We start from the raw sequence: 24,666 nt of genomic DNA, 5'->3' as shown, positions 1-24,666 counted from the left end.
CAGAGTGTGAAAGGCAGGGGCATTGCCCAGACGGTCACAAAGAACAGAAGATTATTTTCAAACCTTGAGAGCTAATGTAAATTTTTCAACTAGGTTTAGGACATACTTGGTGCCTGTTATCCCATCTTTCCCTCCAATTTCTCTCAATGGAATCGAAATGCTTACCTTGTGCCTGTTCCACCACTGTACTTTGGAAACAGATAACTTGTAGTTCAGATGTCACAGGTTCACAGATGAAGAGCAATTTTGCCCCAGGATGGAATATGCCTACACTCTCACCCATATCTAATTTAGATGATTCAGAAGATGAGATTTGGGAGTTGGAGTTCATTTAAGACTTCTGGGATGATGTGATGGGGTAGATGTGTTTTGTAAGTGTCCAGGATGTGAATTTTTAGGGGTCAAAGAGTGGCATGTTATAGATTGAACTGTGTCTCCCAAAATTAGGTGTTGTGAATCTTAATCTGTATACCTGTGGTTATAATCCCATTTGGGAATGGGTTGTATTTGTTATGTTAAAGAGGCAGGATTAGTGTAGGGTGTATCTTGAGTCCATCTTTTTTGAGTTATAAAGAGGCTAAAAAAGCAAGGTAGAAGAAAACATGGGAAGACACATGCAAAAACATATGAAGATTATCCAGGAGCAGAAGCTCAAAGAGACAAGGACCTTCCTCCAGAGACAACAGAGAGAAAGCCTTCCTCTAAAGTTGCACTACATGTCTTTAAATCAGGAAAGGTGTGTGTGATTGTATCCTTTCATCACACTCATTCAATCTGTACGCTGAGCAAATAATCCAAGAAGCTAGAATGTATGAAGAAGAACATAGCCTCAGGATTAGAGGAAGAGTCATTAACTATCTGTAATGTATAGATGAAACAACCTTGCTTGCTGAAAGTGAAGTGGACTTGAAGCAGTTACTGATGAAGATCAAAGACTACAGCCTTCAGTATTGATTACACCTCAACATAAAGAAAACAAAAATTTTCATAAGTGGACCAATAAGCAATATTATAATAAACAGAGAAAATACTCAAGTCATAAAGAATTTCATTTTGCTTGGATCCACAGTCCATACCATGAAAGTGGCAGTCAAAAAAATCAAATGATGCATTGCACTGTGCAAATCTTCTGCAAAAGGCCTGTTAAAGTGTCAAAAACCAAAGATGTGACTTTGAGGACTAAGATGCACCTGACCATAGTATTTTCAGTCATCTCATATATATGTGAAAGCTGGACAATGAATAAAGAAAACCAAAGAATAATTGGTGCTTTTGAACTATGGTACTGGTGAAGAAAATGCCATGGACTGCCAGAAGAACAAATACATCTATCATGGATGAAGTAAGCTAGAATGTTCCTTAGATGTGGGGATGGTGAGACTTCATCTCACATACTTTGGACATGGTGCTGGGTAAAGTAGAGGGTTTACAAAAAACAGGAAGACCCTCAATGATATTGATTGACACAGTAGCTACAATGGGCTCAAACACACACACACATACACACACACACACTTGTGAGGATGGTACAGGATAGGGTTACTATGAGTTGGAACTCACTCAATGGCACCTAACAACAACAACAGAGCCAGCATTGTAAGTTCTGACTTCTAGCCTCCTAAACTGTGAGAAAATAAATGTTTGTTAATGTCACTCATTTATGGTATTTCTGTTATAGCAGCACCAGATAATTAAGATACTAACTAAAAAACTTAAAACTGCCATGGTCAGTAACCAGGGCTTCAAATCAGTTCATCCCGGTTTGTCCCTTGGTTAGAATTAGCATTTCCAACCCAGATATACTGAATCAGAATCTGACATATCACCTGGGGATCTTGTTAAAATGTAGATTCTGATTCAGTATATGTGGAGTAGGAGTGTAAATCCTCAGACAACATTGTTCATTGGAATGAACTGGCTGGCAGCTCTGTTAGCAACAGATAAAGTTCTTGCTCATAAGCTCTAGGAAAGCAACACTGAAGGAACATTTTGGCTTCTTCCAATATGCTTCCCCAAAAATGTTTTGGAGGAAAAAAAAAAAATGTTTTGGAGAACGCAACACATGGAAAAAAAAAAAAAACTGATAGAACCGAAGGGCCGGTGGAAATGCCAGGTTCCAGAAAAACCTCCCAGTGCCTGCCATCCTAAGCAGCTCTGATGGCACAATGATTTAGGCTGCTAACCAAAAGGTTGGTGGTTTGAACCCATCGCAGAAGAAAGATGAGGCAGTCTGCTTTCATAAAGATTTACAGCCTTGGAAACCTTATAAGGCCTGTTATGAGACTGAATCAACTAGATGAAAATGGGTGGTGGCCTCTATCCTGGCACTAAAATCCTTCTTTTCAAATCTATGCAAATGTCCTGAAAGGGGTAATGAATTTTCATCTCTCTCAGCATGGATCAGCTGTTCGTGACACTCTTCTGCTAAAGCAAAATGCCACTGCTGGCAGGACAGCAAGAAGAGATCCTTCCAAAATCCCCAAGAAGACAGAAAAATCTTACTCAACAGATAAACAGAAAAGTCTATTCTAAAGCCCCAAGCCTTAAAAAAAAAAAAAAAAAGTACATGGAGTGTAATAATGCCTGCAACAGCATGATGTAGAAGAAAGAATCGCAAAATTTTAGCCACAGCTATGTAAACACAGGCAAAATGGCTTAGTGTTTCAAGCTTCAAATATCTCAACTGTAAAATTAAGGCATAAACATTATGTTCTGCCTCCTTTGGTTGGTTCTTGTGAAAATCAAATGAGACCACATGTGAGAAAAGTATTCTGAGCAGCCAAGCCTGGTGCAGTTCTCAGAGCGGTGTAACAGTGAAGGGCTTAAGAATAGGGCTTTGGCATCAGTTACATATGGGGTCTATCTGTGCTACGCGTTGCTTGTCCCTCAACACACTGCTTTCCCTTGGAGTCCTCAGTTTTAAAGATTGGATAATAACGGCCCCCATGCTGACAGGGTTATTCTCATAAGAATTAAAGAAGTCAATCAAGACCAAATATTTAGCACAGTTCCCAAGGCATGAGAAACATGCAACAAATCATAGTTATTACTGGGGGCTGGCAAAGGACCTGCCACACATAAAAACCAAAACCAAACTCACTGCCATCAAGTCGATTCTAACTCACAGCAACCCCCTTTGGGTTTCTGAGGTAGTAAATCTTTACAGAAGTAGATTCCCCAGTCTTCCTTCCACGGAATGGTTGCTGGATTTGAACAACCAACCTTCTGGTTAGCAGTCAAATGCCTTAGGCACTACAAGGTGTTCAAAATAGGGTTGTTGAACACACAAGTGATGACAAGCTTCTTCTATTTGACAAACTATAAGCTTCTTATAGCCAAGGTTTGTTCTCATTTTCCTTTTATGGTCTTAGTATAAAAAAAAAAGTTGAAGTACTGGAAATACTAGGTCAGTTTAAACCCTGCCCCCCCCAAAAAATACCAAACTCACTGCCATTGAGTCCATTTTGACTCCTTGAAACCCAGTGGGTTTCCAAGGCTGTGAATCTTTAGAGTAGACTGCCCCATCTTCCTTCCACAGAGCAGCTGGTGGGTTTGAACGGCCCACCTTCTAGTCAGCAGCCAAATTCCTTACCCACTACACCACCAGAGCTTCTTTAGCTTAGTTTACCAAAACCCAAACCAAATTCACTGCCGTCGAGTCGGATCTGACTCATAGCAACCCCTCCTTGGGTTTCTGAGGTGGTATCACTATGGAAGTAGATTGCCCAATCTTCCTTCTGAGGAGTGGCTGGTGGGTTTGCACCACCAGCCTTTGGGTTAGCAGTCAAATGCCTTAGGCACTACGCCACGAGGTTTAGTTTAGTGGTTGATAATTCACCAGCAACGGTCACTTGAGTCAATATAATTCTAATGCTGACTTTATGTCAGTCACAGGGGTGGAGCCCTAACTGCACGACACTCCAAAAGGCAGCATACAAAGTACCCTGGGAAGAACCCCTGAGCCATTCATGAGAGCTGACTGTACCCACTGCCATTAAGTCAATTCTGACTTCTGGAACCCCATGTGTGTCAGGAGAGAACTATGTCTCATAGCTTTCTTTAATAGTATTTTATTGTTTGTAGTGAGAATTTACACAGAAAACATTTAACAATTACCACCCAAATTGTTCAGTGACATTGGTTATATTTTTCACCCCTCATTAACTCCATCCTGGATGCTTCCTTTCCACTAATCTGCTTTCCCGGACTCCTTACTCTTTCATCTTTGCTTAAGAGTAACTGTTGACCATGTGGTCACATGATGATTTCTTAAAGTTACACAGTACTCACTGGTAATATTCTTTATTTTCTGAGTCTATCTGTTATTTAGCTAAAAGGTGACCTCAGGGCAGCCTTGGTTCAAGGTTTATGGAATATCTCAGGGTGACTGTCTTGCGTCCTCTAGTCTCAACTGGTCCATTAAGTCCGGAGTTTTTAAGAGTTTAAGTTCTGTTGCACGTGTGCTCCCCTTCTATCTTGATCCATCTCTTGTGCCCTTGATCAGAATGGTCATTAGTGACAGCCACGTACCATCCAGGTCTGGTCCCAGGGCAGATGAGACTCAGAGAAGAAACTTCAGTAAAAAAACGAGTTTCTTCTCTGAGCCTTTGGTTTTCTTCTTTCTGTGTTGCTCTGGACGAGAAGACCGATAGTTACATCTTACACGGTCTTTCACAAGCTTTTAAAACCCCATACACTTCTCACCAAACTAGGATGTACAACATAAACATTATGAACTATATTATGCCAACTGACCTAGTTGTTCCATGAGACTGTAATCCTAAAGCTTCAAACTCAGAAAACCAATCCCACAAAGTGCTCAGTTATATCTAAGTAGTATTCATAACTGTGCCCCCTGTGTGCTTTATTACGTACATATATGAATATATATGTATATAATATACACACACACACATATATATATACATGTCATTGTTTGTAGGTGCCATCAAGTTGGCTCCGACTCATAGTGACCCTATGTACAACAGAACGAAGCACTGCAAGGTCCTGCGCCGCCAGCCTCACAATCCTTGCTATGCCTGAGTCCATTGTTACAGCCACTGTGTCAGACACTGTTTCATCTATTTACAAAGTTTTCCAGTAATATGTAAGACAGTGTTTCCCTGGTATTCATAAGGTTTTCATTCTTTCTTCTGAGTCTGTCTTAGTCTAGAAGCTCTGCTGAAACCTGTTCATCACGGGTGACCCTGCTGGTATTTGAAGTATCAGTGTCATAGCCCCCAGCTTCACAGCAACACACAAGCTATCACAGTACGACAAACTGACTGATGAGTGGTGGTATACACATACAGACACAGGGATATATGCACACACATATATCCATAGGGTTTCTGATGGCTGATTTTTCAGAAGTAGATCATCAGATTTTTCTTCCAAGGTGTCTCTGGATGATCTCAAACTTCCAATCTTTCATTCAGCAGCTGACAGTATTAATCATCTGCACCACCCAGGGGACTCCTGACTGTAGTTATCCATGATACAGCCTCTGCTTTTGTATTTTTAATATCTGAAAGCAATAACACTGACTTAAAATTTATGTTTCCTAATTATGCAAGAGTCCCCAAAATTAAATAGAGATCACCAGGAAGAACATGTGAAATGATGTAACAATGTGACATTGATAGAAAAAAGGCTCCATCACTTTATTCTGTAAGGAAGGAAAAACAATCAAATCTGGTTATAATCCTTTGACAGTGTTTGGGCCAATTCTTGCAACTATGTGACCTTCCCTGGGGAAATAGAAATGGGTTCTGACACCTGGCTCAATTAAGAAGCTGCATGAAGTAGAAAAAAGAGGAGAAAATACATGGAAGTGACAAGTAAACTCGGTGTAATAGAATAGATCTAGAAATGAGCATGGGGTCTGAAGGCTGAGTTCAAGTTCTAGCCCAAACACTTACAAGCTGTGTGACTCTGGGCAAATCATTTCACTTGTAAAACTGAAGGCATTGGAAATGATGATCTGCAAGCTTTATCCAGCTCGGTCAAACACCATTAAAAAACACCCTGCAGGATTTCTGATATGTTGCAGTGAAAATAAACTGTTTTCCCATAGAAATCTTATTATTTGTTTGTTAGTCACGCACAGAAGTGTTACATGATCAAGTAAAGAAACACTGTGCCCATGTCTTGTAACTGGGCACAAAAAGTGTTCAAAAGAAAGACCTTGGTCCAGAAAACTAAAGCAAGAATAATCCCTAGGACAGAGGAGAGTGAAATTCCCTGCTGCCTGGCAAAGCTGGAGGCTCTAGACTAAAGGAACACTCTCCCTCCGTGCTCAGTTCAGAGATGTCCCTCCCGGCCAGCTCACCTGCATAGGAAGACACAGGGGATATCTGCAGAGGGTAGAGCTCGCTCATGCTGACCGGCTGCTCATCACTCTCAGTGGTCACCTCCACAACTTGGCAAATGTCCGGTGGATTAGTGACAATCTCTTGATCCTCAATGTTGCTATCCAGATGAGACTGTCCTACAACTTCAAAGAAAAGAAAACCATCATGCATCGACATCTCCTGACTTTGCAATTGGAGCACATACTCTCTAGAAAGAAAATCTTCCCAGAAAGAGTTGAACAGCCAAGATTCAGGTTCCCAGCCATCACTGGCCACCTGCCATGAAGCTGAAGAACAAGCCTTAGCTTCAGGCTGATGCTGCCAGAGATGCAGTCTGCCAATAATCTGGTTACCCTGGGCTGTTTCCAGCATGCTTGCCAATGTACTCATTCCATCGACCTCAGCAAAGTCCCAAACTCAAGCCAGTCACGGCCAAGGTTGCATGAGCAAAGGCTGCATCTGGGCTTAGCCTCCGGGCCAGGTACGACAGTACTGTGAGACTGACCCATTTCTGTTCTCTACCCTTGCTCTGAAGGAGGCTGTTGTGCCATTTTCTGGGGACTGTAGTCCAGAGAAATATGATCAAATCTTAGTATGGAGGGAGGTCCACCCAACCCACCCCTTTTGTCACTTCTAGGTACAAGGTGCTCTGTTCATACTCCCAGCCCTCCACCTGCTCTGCAGGCATCATGATCACTGGGAGAAGTATCAAAACAATGAAAGAGAGTCAATTTGCCAATTCTCACAAACATGAGTAACATCAATTTCCCAGAACACTGATGGCATGGGTTCTTACCACCCTGGCTCTGAACCCTGTCATGACTATAATTTCTTATTAAACTTTTTATACTGAGACCATTGTAGTTTCACATGAATTTGTAAGAAAAGTACAGAGAGATCCCAGGTACCCTTCACACAGTTTTCACCAATGGTAACATTTTATAAAACTATAGTGCAGTAGCATAATCAGGATATTGACACTGGTAGAATCCACTCATCTTGTACAGATTTCCTCAGTTTTGATTGTACTCATCTGTGTATGAGAGTCTGTATGTAATTTAGTTCTATGCAATTGATAAATTGGTAAGTGTAGGTTCATGTATCTACTACCATAACCAAATCACTGAGCAGTGGCATCACCATAAGTATCTTTCTCTCATGTTACTCTTGTAATCACACCCAGGTCCCTCCAGCTTCCTCCCTCTCCACCTCCTTGTTCCTAAACCATGAAAACCACTAATCTGGTCTCCATTTCTATAATTCTTGCCATTTCAAGGGTGTTATTTAAATGCACTCATACAATAATCTCTGGGGATTGGCTTGTTTCGCTTAGCATAATTCCATGGAGGTTCATCTAAGTTGTTGTATTAACAGTTTGTTGCTTTTTATTGTTGAGTAGTATTCCAGAGTATGAATGGACCATTCACTAGTAACCATTCACTGATTGAAGGACATCAGTTGTTTTCAGCTTTTGGCTGGTATGAATAGAGCTGCTATAAATATTAGTCAAGGAGCTCTGGTGGTATAGTGGTTAAGGCATTTGGGTGCTAACCAAAAGGTTGATAGTTCAAACCCACCAACTGCTCTGCAGTATAAAAATGATGAGGCAGTCTGCTTCTGTAATGATTTACAGCCTTGGAAACCCTATGGAGCAGTTCTACTCTGTTCTAAAAGGTTGCTATGAGTTGTAACTGATTTGATGGCAGTGGGTTTTTTTTTTTTTTTTTTTTTAAATTACTGTACAGATTTTTGCATGAACATAGGTTTCCATTCTTCTGGGATAATGTCCAAGGATTCAATTGCTGGGTCATATGGTAATTGCAGGTTTAGTTTTACAAGAAAGTGCCTGTCTCTCAGAGTAGCTGTACCATTTTACATTCCCACCAGTACTGTATGAATGATCCAGTTTCTTTGCATTCTTTCCAGCATCTAAATGTTGTCACTGTTTTTTTTTTTTTTTAATTTTAGTAGTTGTGACAGGTGTGTAGTGGTATCTTATTGTCATTTTAATTTGATGTCCCAATTGCCCTGCCCTAATTTTAAAAAGAACTGACATTATACTGCTGTTGGCAGTTGATTCGATGAAACATATCTGAAAACTGATTGCAATAAATACATGGGAACATAATAAAAAGGCACAATGTTTTCCCAAGGTCATCATAGCACTTTACCACCATAATCCATACCTAGCATACATCTGTTTAAGTGCTTTTAACATTTCCACCTGTAAGGCTGACAGGGAAAGCATCATTCTGCTGCTAGAAATGAAGAAATTCAGGCACTGAGAGGTAGTGTGATTGCCCAAAGTCACACAACTTGGATTATGTGCACTGCTCTAGCTCCCTGGTATCTTCTTGCTTATTTGTACCATGTTCTGGTTAGGCTGGAAGGGGTAACATTCCAACCTCCTTGAAAAGTTATCCATAGTAGACAGGTATATAAAAAGCTCCTGTTTTGATTGCTCTTTAGGGGCTGATGAGCATGGGTGGAATAAGCAGTTTGTGATCAGTTGCTAATCCAAAGGTTGATGGTTCGAACCCACCCATTGGCTCCATGGAAGAAAAAGGCTAGTAGATTACTTCAACAAAGAGGATAGCCAAGAAAACTTAATGGAACAGCTCTACTCTGTATCATGGGCTCACCATGAGTAAGGGGCTGACCAGGGAAGCTAAAACCACAGGGAGAATATAATCTGGCTTCTGCTCAGGGAAGGTTTTAGAGGGCAATGGGAGTTCATAGGCTCTCTAATTAAGAAAGGAAAGGCACACAGGAGGCTGGGAAGGGAGATTTGGGGATGTGGTAAGAATCCAGAGTCACAGAATACAGAGTGGAAGGGAATCAGATGCTATTTAGATTTCCCTGGAGAGGTTGAAATTAAAGAAAAGGAAAGCAGGTTATATATGGCAGGCCAACTCCCAATGTCTTATTTCATCCATTGGACCATCTTATTTGAGTATGAGACCATAGGTTATGCAATGCCCCAGACAGGGACCGAGTGCCAACACCGGCCCCTCTCAAGGTTCCTTCTGCCTCTTCTCCCCAGTGAAATAAGACAGCAGAAAACTAGAACTGATACCTAGACCTGTCTTGTCCTAAGAAGCAGTGGATGAGTGGAGACAGAAACCAAAGTATGTGTGTGTATGTGTGAGGGAAGGTGGGGAGAGAGAGGGAGGGGAGTGAAACTAGTGATAGCTTGCATACCAAATGCAATTAAGGTCTTGTATCAATTTTTAAACCAACACCACTTTAATTTCCAACACTCCAAAACTCACTTCTCTTTGCACCATAAAGAGATAGTATGGTAGCTTTGACTATCAACAATGGCAGCAGCTCAAGCATCTTCCTAATTATATTCCTTTGTTCTTACCAGGAATTCTCTCCTGCACTGTTTTCACCAAAATGCCCAACTCAGTTACTCAACTAACATATGCTTTGCACAAGACTACCAGGTACTATGAGGGTATGTTGTTATTGTTGTGTGCTGTTGATTCCAACTTGCAGTGACCCTATAGGAAACAGCAGAACTACTCCCATAAGGGATCCAAGTCTGTAATCTTTACGGAAATAAATTGCCACATTTTTCTCTTGTGGAGCACCTGTAGGTTCAAACCACTGACATTTTGGTTAGCAGCTGAACACTTAACCATTATGCCACCAGAGCTCTTTAAGAGGGTATAGAAAGATCAGTCAGTCAAGGATTGTTGCCTTCATAGCCTGTGAGCCAGAAACTTGCCATTTTACCTGCAGATCTTGGATTTGTCAGCCTCCGGAGCCAACAGCCTACTGTACTGCCTGCTAATCTTGGGTCTGTCAGCCTCTGCAGCTGTGTGAGTCAGGAGGCGCCTCCAGTTTAATGTCTGATGCACGGACTTGGGACTTGCCAGCCTCTACAACTGTGTGAACCATTTCCTTGAGATAAATTTCTGTCTCTTCCTCCCTCTCTATGAGCTTCATTGGTTTTGCTTCTCTAGAGAACCCAACTTAAAATAGACTGAGACTAGGTACACTGAGAATGCCCTGTTTTTTGGAGCCTCTTCCTGACCATTCCAGTACATACTGACCTCTTTGTCTTCTGAGTGCCCCTCACTCACTGTCTCCACTGCTCAGCCAAAACAAATGTGACACTACTTTGTGATATTTTGTGACTTTCTGCCTCCTGTTGCTAGATAACTGTATATGTCATATTTTCCCAGCCAAATGATGGCTCCTGTAAGAGCTGAGAACCTGTATGAGAACTTTCGTATTCAGCCATAGCATATGCTTGTGGCTTCTCCGCAGAGCAGCACAGGGGACTGCTGCTTAATGAATGGCAGATAAAGGGGCTGAGGCTCCCCAGCTATTCCAGATATTCCTCTTAGCAGCTGAAAACCCAGAATCTTGCATGAGTTCATGATGCTTTACAAATACAGGAGATGGCAATTAATATTTCATAGAAAGTTTCAAGACCTAGGCTCTTTTGAATCTCAGTAAAGTTATGAAGACATACTCATCATAGTGGTTGTTAGGGGCTGGGTGTGTGGGAGGATACTGACTGCACAGGGCACAAGGAAACATTTTGGATGATGAAAATGTTCTCTGCTTTGAATAGAGTTGTGGTTACACAACTGTATGCCTTTGTCAAAATTCATAGAATTGTACATTTAAAAAGGGTTACTATTACTGTATAGAAATCAGACCTCAACATACATGACTTATGAAAACAAGTAGATAAACACCTCCACTCAAACTTTCTTTAAGTGTAATCTGAATGCTGATGACCAGGATGGAAAAATAGATTTTTTTTGTTTTCAGAGTTACAATATGGATACCTAGTTAAGATAACTGCATTATCTCTAAAGCCAAATTATTCTCAAAGGAGTGTGCAGCTTTATGCCTTGCTTCTCTCTGACTGAACAACTCTGAGAATACTTAAGAAACTATTCCCAACTCTTACATCACAAAACCAAGATAGAAGCAGGGAAATCCCAAGATCCGAGATGTGACCTGAACATACTTTGGGACCATCACTACTCACTTAATCTCAGTCCCCTTCATGCTAGGTGAACTGACATCCAAACCAAACTCTGCACTAAGTGGCAAGACAGACAACAACTCTGCCTGACAAGCTATCAGCTATCCATGACAAGTAAGGTCAGAAGTAGCACTCCACTAGGTGCTAAAGGGGATACTGATTGTGATTAGTAACAGTAACAAAACTTATTATTTTTGAGCACTTACTTTTGCCAGATTCTATGCTAAGTACTTTAGCAGCATGATATCAAAGCCCTATGAGGTCACAACAGCCAAAAGGTGGAAAAACCCAACTGTCCATCAACAGATGAATGAATGAACAAAATGTGGTATAGATATACAATGGAATATTATTCAGTCATAAAGAGAAATGAAGTCCTAGTACATGCCATAACATGGATGAATCTTGAAAACATCATGCTGATTAGTCACAAAAGGCAAATATTATATGATCTCATTTACATGAAACAGGAAAACATACAGAAACCAAAGTTTCTCAACAGTTACCAGGGGTAGGAGGCAGGGTTTTAGAAAAGGGGAGTCTTAGTTAGGGGCCACTGAGTTTGTGTTAATGGTGGTGGAATAATTTGGAAACACACAATGGTGATGGTGGCACAGCACGATGAAGGTTATACCCAATGCCATAGAATTGTACTTGTAAAAAATGTTGAAGTGGCAAATATTTTGTTGCATATACTTTTATGACAATAAAACAGTAGTAACAAACTGATGAGAAAGGTACAGATATCATACCCATTTTAGAGAAGAGGAAATGGAGTCATGGAGAGCTATAGTCAAAGTCAGATCATTCAAAGTCAGATAATTAGGAAGTGTCAGAACCAGGATTCAAATTCTGCTTCACTTGACCCCAAAACTCAACTCTTTAAGTACTTTGCAACAGAAAGAGTTAAGGAAGGTCAAACACAGCTACTTTATTTTTAAGATAAAAACTTCCAAATATCACCTTAATGATACTCTGGGCTCATAACCAATAGTGAAATTTCTTTTCCACAGTTCTATATTGGGTGCCAAGGAAACTGTGAAATGGTTGGAGGAGCAAAAATCCACTAAGCTTCCCCAGCTTATTAAGGCAAGAACGTGAGGGAAAGAGTTACCCACAGGAATGTAATTTTATCTGAACCTAGTTGCTGAGAATTACAACAATATTATTCATGGCTGGTTACTGATGAACTGGTTTGATTCCTTAAAAGGTCATTCTTGCTTTATTAACAATTGTTGACTTAATGGAGGGCTCAACTTGAGAAAGCAGCTTGCCCCATCTGCCCCAAAGAAAATTCTTCAAAGCAGAGACTATGTGGAATGGAAAGGCCCTAGAGGTGACTTGGTCCTATTATTCTACAGCTGAAAAAAACAAAACCCGGAGGGATCACATATATTGCCAAGGTCAGCCAGGAAGTTGCAGGGGCCAGAATAAAACTTTTTAGCAAGACAATATAAAATGAGGCCATCAGCATGGTACAATGGAGAGAAAGTTCTTTTTCACCTGTCTGGAGAGCACTGAAACTGTTAATGCCAGCTCTGAAGATGTAGCACAGATGGAGGCAAATTTTGTTTCTCATATTGTCATACGATTTTGATAATGTAATAAGCATAATATTATTTTACCACTTCTAATCACAGAGGGATTTTTTAAACATCTCATTTAATCTTTGCAACAACTCTGAGGGAAAGAAGTAATTTCAGAGAAAGGAGTTCTGTCCTTGCATAGGTCAGACTTGCCCCAACTGTAGCGCATAACCAGCCTAACAGATTGGTTTTAATTGCAGGATGAAGCAAGAGTGTAGTTGGTGCAGAGTAAACTGTTCACCTCTACTAAGAAACAGCGTCACATGCTGCTATACAAAGGGGAACAAATAATGGGTCGTCCCCCCACAGAAAAAAATCAACTGAGTTAATCAATATGTCTCAGGGTCAATAATCTGGGAGCAGAAATCTGCATAAGACTTCTGGACTGACAGTTAACACTAATTTAGCTGTTTCCTGGCTGTGCTTTGCCAACACAGCCTTAGTAGTCCCTCCACTATAACAAAACACACCACCAACCTTGATTTCTCTATACAGAGTCACCTGACAGTCCAATTGCTCAGAATAATTCAAATGAAAAAATCAGGTATGAAAGCAATGCTGGTCACATAGGACATTAGAAAAACTAGTTCTTTATCCTGGGGCAATGGTAGGCTTGGATGGTGACATGGTAAGACTGTTGTGTTTTAAAAGCCATGCTATGTGGAAAATAAAATGGAGATGTGGCAGGATGGAAACAGCACTCAGGCAAGAGTGACGGTGATGGGGCCAACTATAAGAAATAGAAAGAAGACGATGGATTTGACAAAGATGATGACATGATCGGTAGATTTGATAGTTAATTATAAATGGGGTAGGAATGGCAAGGGATGAGGAGTAGAACAAAAGCAAGTATAGCCTCATAAAAAGACAGGTTGCTTGGGTAAATAAGAACGTCTTAAAGTTGAGAAACAACAGCTAAGCTCCAAAGCTTCTGGTTAGCATATGGTGACTACAGAGCAAGTCCTATGAGATGCAGGTCTGCAGCCCCTCAGATGAAGAAAAGTAAGGTCTGTTATTGGTTCTATGTCTGGATGTACTGTGAGATCTCGTTTTACATCTCATATGGAATTTTATGTGGCTAAGAGTTTTCTAGGGCTTCGTATATAATTGGCCTTGTCTCTGGCCTCCCAGGAGAAAATATGAGGCATAGCTGACAAACCACTGAAAATGGGCATGGAAGATCTTCATTGGCCCCCTCATAAAAGGGGGTGCTCTCCATCTAAAGATCCACCTCAAAGCTATGTTTTGAATTCTAGATAGAATTCCACATTTAAGCACCAGGAAAAGTTGGGGAAAATATAGGGAAGAAAGGAGACAGGGAAAGATGAAGACACAGTTCAACTTCCCAGTGCTATCTTTGTCACCCTTGGCCATCCCTGAAACCACGGTGAATTCAGGCGCCAGAGGCTGCCAACCTGAATTACAACCATGAGCCCCTCATGGGGATTCTCAAGTTGGTCTCTAATTTGCAAATCTGTTCTCCTGCTTCTTCAGAACTCCCTACTGATATGTGGGTTTCCAAGCATGGCTAAAAAAGCTACTCAAGGTTCACTTTAGATGGAGTTATGTCAAATTTAAAAACAATTACCCAAAATAATAATAATAATAATAATAATAATAATGCCCTATTTAAGGTGCATTTTGAGCAGCCAAAATTCAGACAAAATCCAAAATACATAATTTCCTAATTGCTGTATGTCTAGTCAAGAGGGATTTCTTTATTTAATTCAGAGTAATGAATAGCCTTCCTTGTTTCATAGTGATCTTTGCTCTGTTGAAGGGTGGGGTTACCTTTTATCAAGAAACACAATGGGGTTATAAAGCACTGCCTAGGCAAGTCAGACAGAATGTCTGCACCTGCAAACTTTTTACGCTAGCCTGGAGATCATTTCAATACAGCTCAGCAAAAGCACTTCTAACCCAGGCAAGATGCCAGCTGGGTGTTGTCAGAACAATTAAACATGTTGCTGGCTTCTTCCATTTCCTAAAAACAGTAGTCACCACCAAAAAAAAAAAAAAAAAAAATTCAGTGCTTAAAAAAGTGAAAATAAAATAATTTTTTCCCTACCCTTAAGGGGAAAGCAGAGATAGGTCTTTTGGGTACCACACACTGTGCATTTAACCATACTGGAGAGTTGGTACATTAGAAGACATACTCTTAAGTATGAGACCCCACGATATGCCTTGGTGTGCACAGATAGCTAAATCTTTTATGGAAAAGAAGCCCAACCAGGACACAGGCCTCCAACAAGTACTTCTGTGTGTGTGCACATGTGTGTGTTTCCTGCTATAAGTATGACAAGAATAAAACACAACAGAAATCAAGCAAGAGTTCCTTGTCAGGACAGCAGTACTTTTCACATTTTCCACACTTACTGGATTTGTTTACAAAAGGGCCAACCCTACCTAGAATAAAAATATATTGGTGGTTGGCCTCCAAGGATTAATTATTTTCAATCAAATTCACTAGCTAAATAGCCTACCAAACCAAAACCAAACTCATTGTCGTTGAGTCAATTCTGACTTATAGCAACCCCCATTGGGTTGGTTACTAAGGTTATAAATCTGGACAGAACCAGACTGCCTTATCTTTCTTCCATGAAGCTGCTGGTGTACAAACCACTGACCTTTTGTTTAGCAGCCAAATGCTTTATCCACTACACCACCAGAGCTCCTCAAATAGCCTGTAGACAATGTGAAAAATAGTCTAATATCAAGTACTCACTTCAGCTGCCAATGTTAATCTTATAAACATATTCTTGTAAGGGCAGAATGAAAATACCTTAAAGCTTTGATCTCAGTTCCTTAATATAAATTTGGAATGAAATCTGGATTTAGAAATAAATGGACCAAAAGCAAAAAGTGGTGTCATTTCTAAATACAGCATGTTTAAAAGGTAAAGAGAGACAAAGAGAATCTCACAAGTTGCACATAGGCCTTGGGATCCAAATCTTGTGTTTCTCATCTTTACCCACAAATCACAAAGACTGAGATGGCTAGTTAATGGTCACAGAGTGTAGGCAAAACCTCTGTAAAAGGTTTAATAATCTGAGGTAACACTATTATTATGGATGGTCACAAATTACCCAATTCTTTAAAATACTGCACATATCCATGTCATATATAATTGTAAGGGCTATCAACTAATTAAAAAGAGATATTCAAACTCATTTTGCTGCCGTTCATTATTAACTCCTTATTAAGCCTAGGGAAACAATCATTTAATCCATTAGGTGATTCCCTAACCAAACTGGTGTTTTTCTTTGCCCTGGAAGAGAGTAGTCCCAATTGTGCAAAAGGGCAAAGAACAATTAACTGGACAGAGAATTTTCATACTGAACACTCAAAACGATTCCCCCCCTCCCCTAAAAAGTCAAGGAAACTCTGGTACAATTGGGGTTTTGTTTGATATTTTTTCTTTGGCATCTGAGGCTGAATTTACCTCATAAATGGAGGGGTGCACTGAAAACCAACCAACTCACTCAAAATAAGCTGATTCTTAAGAAAAGTGCCTGTATTTTTGGCAAACTTCTTCTTTTTTTAAAAAAAAAAAAAAAAAAAAGGCTCAATGGGCATACACTTTCCAAGGACTGCCTGCTGAGAAAGGCAAGATAAAGGAAGAACCAGAAGAACCAGGAGGAGGGTGAATGAGGCCACACAGAAGGCCACTCAAGTCATGGAGACAAGACGCATGAAGGAGGAGACCTGAGAGTTGGGGCGTCTGTCAGGCAAGTAGCCTCACTTCACAGAGCCCAACTTCCTCCTCAAGTAGGGTAGCGAGAGAATGTTTGATCTCTGTGACCCCTCTCAGCTCAAAGATTACTGTGGGGCAATCTGTCTCCATGCAAAAGTACCAAGTCTAAATGTTAACTCTGGGAGCATGGAAGGCCCTATCTGCCTTGATACACTGTGCACTCAACATTTGCTTTCTTCTTCCTTCTGCCAAAGCATCCTGCCAAAGTTCCAGACAGTTCCTGCATACATAATTCTACTTGCAAAACTCCAAAACTGAGGGGAGGGAGAAGTCATGCCCCCTCAATGCTCTCTTGGGCTGCTAGGCCCAAACATCTTCAGCCTCTGGTTGGCCTTCAGGCTCTAATCCAGAGCTGCCCATACATAAGGTTTGCTTTTATAGTTTTTCGTGCTCTCTCTGATTCTTGTCAGCATGACCTAATGGAGGAAATCAGAAGCCCTGACTGTTTACAAAATGCAGCAAAGTTTAATTCAAAAGGTAGTACAGGCGAAGAAGTCCCACTCTAGGTTGGACCTATAGTTAACACAAGTTCACTACCAGGCCTCCACTCTTGTACCCGGTCCCCACCATCCACTCACCGCAGCAGCCCAGTGGGACCTTATTAAAACGTAATTCATAGCTTGTCACTGGCATGCCTAAAATCTTCCAAGGGGTGGTGGTTATTATGCTGTGTGTGTATGTTAAGAACATTTGTGCACTTTACGGTCTATATGATAAAGTAAAAATATTTCACAAACAAATCCCTTCCCTTGGAATAAAACCCAAACTTCTTCCCTTGATCTACAAGGCCCACACGATTTGTCCCTACCTCCATCTCTGACTGGCTCTCATGCCACTCTCCACTATGCTCAGCCACACTGCCCTTCTTTCTATTCTCCCAACTGTGGAGGATCCACACTCAGAAATTCCACTGCCTGCCCCACACATCACCTGATGATCCCCTCATCCACTGGCTTCAGGTGAAATGTTACTCCTCTGAAAGGCCCTCTTGGTCGCCAGTCTAAATCTGGTCCCTGTCATTCTCTCATCTTGCTGCCCTTCTCTTTGCAGTGCTTACCACAATTGGTAATTCTTCCATTAGTTGTGAGTTTATTTGTTAACTATCTGTCTCCTGCCATGAGGACAGGAATTACGGCTGCCTCATTCCCCACTCTATCTCCTGCTCATAGACCGAGGGTGGCACTGGAAGGTACTGGAGCATATTTGTTGAATCAAAGTGTGCTCTTTGGCAACATGTCTTTGAGTTTCACTTTCTTCACCTGTGACATGAGCACTGTAGAAGTATACCATGCTTAGTAAAGTATGTTGTTGTTGTTGTTATGTACCGTGGAGTTGGACCCGACTCATAGTGACCCCTCCTTGGGTTTCTGAGGTGGTATCACTACAGAAGTAGATTGCCCAACCTTCCTTCCGAGGAGTGGCTGGTGGGTTTGAACCGCCAGCCTTCTGGTTAGTAGTATAGGGTCAGTGAAAAAGGCGAAGACCCTCAATAACTTGAATTTAGTGGCTGCAACGATGGACTCAAGCACAACAATGATTGTGAGGATGATGAAGGACCAGGCAGTGTTATATTCTGTTATGCACAGGGTTGTGATGAATTGAACTGACTCTATGGCACCAAACACCATAACAACAACATAAGGACCATCTTTGTAGCAAGTCTGCCACAGGACAGATGCTTAAAAGAACAGAGTATTCCCTCTCCTTGGTGCCCAAGTTAAATAAACAGCCTATTTGTTCATATGACCAAAGACTGGAAGAAGATTAAGAATCATCATTGTTGTTGTTGTTGTTGCTATGTGCCGTCGAGTCAGACCTGACTCACAGCGACCCCTCCTTGGGTTTCTGAGGTGGTATCACTATGGAAGTTGATTGCCTAACCTTCCTTCCGAGGAGTGACTGGCAGGTTTGAACCATCAGCCTTCTGGTTAGCAGTCAAGGGCTTTAGGCATTACGCTACCAGAGCTCCCCACCAATCATTAGCCACTGGGAAAAAACATTTCATCTACTCGGACTCTGCTGGGAAACCACCTTTAACCTTCTTTTCTTCAGGCTGACACATTCACATTCCTTTATCTGATCCTTAAAGCCTTTATTTTTGTAGCCCTGACATCCTGGGGCTGGAACTTGCATTTTGATGGGGTTCCAACACCCACTTCCACTGACTATGTTGGTTCAAGATCACTGTTTTACAAATATTAGGCCCCTGGGGGCTACTCATGTGTGTAAAAAAAAATGAGATGTTAAAAGAGTTTACCTATGATGTTCACCGTACTATCCACTTCATTTTTTATAGCTGAAGTCAGGACCGCATACTCTGGAGAAAGATCACTTACTCCATTACTAAGCCCCAAAGATGACTCAACTGGTTCTTGCTAGGAAGAAGAAAAGAAAAAAGAATTGAGAACACTTTCTTTTCCCTCCCTTTTCTTAGCTTAAATTCTATTGTCCACTTTCTTAGTGCTTTATGTTTATCTACTGAATTGTATTCCCTACTTTATAAACTAGCCTGGAGTTAATGAAGCACATTTCTGTCTAAGATGTAATGCTGGGTATTTACTTTCTTTTACTTTCCTTCAAGGAAATAGTACCACAGCATCTGGGTTGCCTTTGAAAACACTTAACACCTGTAGACAGCAGCTTTGGAGTGAAGCAGGGCTGTTTAACTATCTAGGGAAAGTATTGCAATGCATACACATTCTAGATGTTCCTTCCAGGATGAAGTGAATGAAAAGTCAACTGCAGGTTTTCTCTCTTAAGGAGGAATCATGTCACCTCTTTTGCAATAATTTCTTAGGAAAAGCTCTGCCTCACCAAATGGCCCCCAACAGGAACCCAGAGAAAGCTGAGGATGAATTTTCCTCAGGTCTGGTTTGCCATCACTGGCATTCGGCATTGGGTGGCTGGCTAATAGCACAGGCCACACTCACAGCTGAAGCCTCCCTCCACTTGGATGGGATCCAGTTGGGCAACCCCATGGCCCTGCTTTCATAAATGCTTTTCAAGTGCCTGGAAGATCCATCCAGTCCAAGAGGCTACACATTCATACTAATGAAACAGTGAGAACAAATTCCTTGGCCTCCTTACAGCTCTAAAAGTTGTTTTATTTAAGTGCATAGAATCCTCCACACTCCTTCTACGAGTGCCAACCAACTCAAAGAAGCTCTCCTGAGGTACAAGTTGATTTTCAGCATTTTGATTAAAGAGCTCTTCCTCAAGGTTAGACTACACATGCTTCTATGAAAACAATCAGGTCAGACACAAAAAAGCCATGCAAGACAACTTAAGGGGAAACCAAAATGAAGAGGAGGAAGGAGAGGTGGGAAGAACACAGGACTGTTTGCTGAGAGTCATGTGAGATAGAAATATTAAGAATGGCATTCAACTAAAATGCATGTTAAGCATTTTTATCAATTTATTTATGTGCTATCTAGAATCAATAATGAGTTACAAACACATATAGGGAAGTAACACCCTGGGGCAAATTACCTGCTACTTCCAGATCTCACCTGGCAAACTCGCACCAAGATAACCATGACTTCAAAGACATCACTTTACCATATAGCTTAATTTTTAAAAAATCACACACTAAATGATTTACAAAATGTACCAAAGGTCGAACATAAGGAAAGGCTCAGAACAGCCCCACTGGGCAGAAATTTCACCCCTTCGCCCTCAGCATCTTGTTCTTTTCTCTCATAAGAAGTCTTCTTTTTTTCCTAGGGTGTGCGTGTGTGTGAATCATTTGACTGTGACTTGAGCAACCGTTTATTTCCTTCTTTCAAAACCAAACTTACGAACAAGTGCCTGCCCTCCTGAACTTCTCCTACTCACCTCCATTAGTACCTGTGTTCTCACTTCCACTCAGCTTGCAGACTCAAGCTTCAAGAGTGGTGATGAGAAGATCGACTCTGAAGTCTGACAGGCCTGGAGACAAAGCCCAGTTCCTCTGTCACTAGCTATGGGACCTCATTTAACCTCCTTAAGCCTCTCTTTGGACACTGTGAAGAGCTGTAAAGTGAGGACAATAATAGTATCCATGCCATAGGGATGATGTAAAGATCAGGTGAGATAAATATGCCTGGCCCTTACTATTAAATGAATGCCTGCTATTATCAAGCATCACCAATAAAACCCTGCTCTCCCAAATCCAGTGACCTTTACCCTTGCCCCATCTCCCTAACATCGAATAGGAAGGATCATACACTCCCTTTTTGACCACCTCCCCAAGCTAAATTATTTGCAATTGAATTTACTGCAATTGTCTCTCCAGCCACACTTTGTTTTCTCATGGGCTTCCTCAATGATCCCTCTTTAGTCTTCTCTCCCCAATTATATCCACATTTCATTATTCCACTTCCCTTTCCTCAATTCCCTCAACATGAACTAAATATAGAATATTTGAAGAAATTATGAGAAGACTGCTAATTTTAATGAGTTTCCTTTGTCTCAAGTTATTTTTTACTTATTGTTTCTACGTTTCCTGTAATGGTAATGAGATCGACAGACTTGCATATATTTAAAAACCTAAGTTATTCTGATTTCTCAATTGAAGAACTCTAAGCGTTTCACATGCTTTGCAGTTTAATTAGTGGGAAGTGATACTTTTGTCACTTACACTTGAGAAAACTATGACTCAGAGACTAAATTAATTTTCCAAAATCACACTACCCCTAGCCTGAGGAGATATAAGCACTGAACCCAGTCTTTGGTCATGAGACATGGTTCAATTCTAGAAGATTCCTGTCTTAATAACCCCTTGTATCCTGCACTGCTTCCATGATGGAACAGTGTATTTAACCAGGAGATTGAGATGGGACTATTTTGAACAGTGTTTTAGTTTCCCCAGTACCACCTCAGAGAAACTGTCAATTTCAAGGTCTTCAAAGCAAGATAACCTCAATGGGCCTATCTCTGGAAGAGGGTCCAGTAAACTATACAAAATGTAACCAGTCCTTCCTTAAGAGGTCTCCCTTATATCAAGGGTGAAGAACAGCAGGCCCACGAGAGAAGAATCTTCACTATATTCAGTCAAAATCTATGAAATGATTAGAACTAGGTATTTCTACACCTAAACAATACTAAAATAAAACCAAGGAACCAAAGGTAAGAAAAGGATGTGTACAGTTCTCCATGCAACATGTCCTCTGCCGTGCAGTCATGAATGGCCTTTGCCCGCAGCATCCCTGATCCTCTGTGAAGTCCCACTTTTGCCCTGTTCCAACTGTCCCTTGCTGTGTTTCATCATAACCTGACCTTGTTAATCCTGAACTATCCCCTCTTTCTGTTCTTTTTCTTATTGGAGATACAGACTCTCCTGCAAATCAAGCAGCTTGTAGTTTCTTGGAGTCCCTGGGTAGTGTAAATGGTTAACTGCTCAATTATAAACCAAAATGGTTTGAATTCACCCAGGGGTGTCTCAGAAGAAAGGTCTGGTGATTTACATCCAAAAGGTCATAGCCACTGAAAACTCTATGGAGTACACTTCTACTCTGATACACATAGGGTCACTAAGTTGTAGTTGTTGTTATGTGCTGTCAAATCACCAAGAGTTAGAGTCAACTCAACAGCAATTAGTTTCTTGTAGCTTTCTTGGTTTCGAACCCTCTCATCTCTCACCAAAGAAAACAAACAAACAAAAACGTCTGTGCTCAGAGTCAGATTCCTCCATGGTACATTAACAGTGCCAAATATTTAAGCTGATGAACCTATCCACCATAATGGAAACTAAGATTTGGCCTAGGGATTTCTTTTTTCTTTAAGCAAGCTGATACAAGAGAGATTTTATGGGCAGAGGTGGCTTTCTTTAGACCTTTAAACTAACGCACCTTTGACTAGTCTCAAACCTACACTGGAAGGATGACAGGTTTTGGGGCAGACCTAAGTTAGAGGGCAGCAGAGGGTCTCTCCAGCTGGTCCCTCATCCATCTGTCCCAAGTCCATTCTGCCTCATCTCTGTACCACAGCCTCAGACTACATTTCCCCTTTTCTCAGGTGTAATACAGTTGCCATGAGATCATCACTCATCCCCAATCCACCTCTCACCTCCAAAGATGCACTAATTTATCTGTACTAAACTAGATTCCTTGAAGCCAAATTTAGAGTCATCAAATTTAATGGCCTCTCTGGGTCTCCCTGCTAACAAAAACTTCAGACTAACAACTGGGTATACACCCCACATCATGGAGGCCACAATGTCATTAAGATCTGTTCTTAGTTAAACAGGCTGAAGCCTGTGGCCTAAATCCTAAAAAATATTTTACTTCTCTTCCTTTCTTGGAATTAGGCCTTTATTCTCTTTCTCTCTCTCCCACTCCAACTCCCTTTTGACTTTTTCTTTGGATCACTTTTCTCTTCCTTTTCCTGGAGTTTTTGTCTTCATCTCATATAGCTCTTCTCATGGAGAACACATCTATTTTCAAGGCTTCTAAATATCCTTGAGTAAATGACCATACATCAATATCTCCAACATCTACCTGAGCTCTACACCTGTTAAGTCCAACTTTCTATCGAACATTTGCTTTAGAGGGCTCTCTGTTAAGTCAAACTCAACACTTTCAAAGCTAAACTCACCCTCAAAACAGGCTCCCTTCCCAACATTCCCCTCTCTGAGATCTGAACACTCGTGGTGTCCTTGATCCATTTCTATCTTCATTCTCCATAGCCCTCTCCACTCTCCAAAGAAATGTGTCCTCCCCTCCATTTCTTCCTGCCTGTCACTGTGAGAGTGACCTCCATTAAAGATCAATTCTATCATGTTCTAAATCAGCTCTAAGGAGTTCAACTGTGCCTTATCTCATAAAATAATCTATAGAAGTCAATTAGGAGCCTGAGTGGCGCAAACAGTTTACAACTGGCTACTAACTGAAAGGTTGGCAATCTGAAGCACCAAGCAGTTCCACAGAAGAAAGGCCTGGTGATCTGCTCCCATAAAGATTACAGCCAAAACAAAAACAAAAACAACATCCTATGGAATAATTCCATTCTGCAATACACAGGGTTCTCTCCACGATTCAGGAGCCAATCTGATGGCCGCTAACAATAACAAGAGGTCATTTAGCTGACCAGCTTTCAAACTGTGCCCTAAGCAGTCCCTTCAATAGCCACTATAAGGAAAGGAGGAGACGGCAAGCTCAGTAATCCATTTCATCCAGGGCAGTTCTCATTTCATGTTTATCAAATGGATGACCAGCATGTGTTTTCATCTGATTAAAATTTGGACGTCTTCCAACCAGTGAATGGATACCTCCACTAGTAGCCCTGACAGATGGTCATTTGGCTTATCTTTGAACAGTGACAGGGAATATGCTGTTTCTTAATCCAGCTCATCTCCCTGTTAGAACCAATAGCTCTATTAGGAAGTTCTTCTGCTGCACCAATGTGTTTTTCTCTAACTTCTACTCATAGATCTGCATTCAGAACCAATCCAACCTAACAAACTCACCGCTGTCAAGCCGGATCCAACTCATAGCGACCCCTTCTTGGGTTTCCGAGACGGTATCACTATGGAAGTAGATTGCCCAATCCAACCTAGGTCTACTAATTACCAAGGGACTTTAGAAGCTCTCCACGGTTATATTTTCTGTCATAACTCTGATACTTTGACCAGGAACTTTATAGTTTCAAAGCATTGGGTACTGCATGTGCAAACAGCCCTACAAGGCAGGGAATATTTATTTATAATCCAGTGCTATCCTACTTGTCTTCATTTCCATTATTCCCTCACATAAACTCCTGCTCTAATTAAGTCACTTTCCTGACTTGTACAAAAAAAAAAAAAAAAAAACCAAACCCACTGCCATTGAGTCAATCCTGACTCATAGCAATGCACAGAGTAGAACTGCTCCATAGGGTTTTTTTGTTTTTTTTTTTATTTTATTTTGATTTGGGTGAAGATTTACAGAGTAAATTCACTTTTCATACAGCAGTTCACATATACTTTGTCTCATGTCATTGACCAAA

The 24,666-nt window shown here is 41.0% G+C and overlaps 1 protein-coding gene across 1 annotated transcript in view; it reads right to left on the bottom strand.

The window, feature by feature from the left end:
• The window catches only part of IRF2 (interferon regulatory factor 2), a 78,707-nt gene that overhangs the window by 20,046 nt on the left and 33,995 nt on the right, over nucleotides 1–24,666 (bottom strand). The window contains exons 5-6 of the mRNA XM_007940873.2: nucleotides 18,962–19,079; nucleotides 6,332–6,496 (exon numbers count right to left, since the gene is read on the bottom strand). Of these exons, the coding sequence (XP_007939064.1) occupies nucleotides 6,332–6,496; nucleotides 18,962–19,079 (283 nt within the window). The remainder of the gene's footprint in view (nucleotides 1–6,331; nucleotides 6,497–18,961; nucleotides 19,080–24,666) is intronic.

This window comes from Orycteropus afer, unplaced genomic scaffold (assembly GCF_000298275.1).
Source record: "Orycteropus afer afer isolate SDZICR_OR568_19922 unplaced genomic scaffold, OryAfe1.0 scaffold00073, whole genome shotgun sequence".
In the NCBI taxonomy this organism is placed as follows: Eukaryota; Metazoa; Chordata; class Mammalia; order Tubulidentata; family Orycteropodidae; genus Orycteropus; species Orycteropus afer.
Note: the sequence above shows the minus strand (reverse complement) of the source record. Positions and strands in the feature narration are given on the sequence as shown.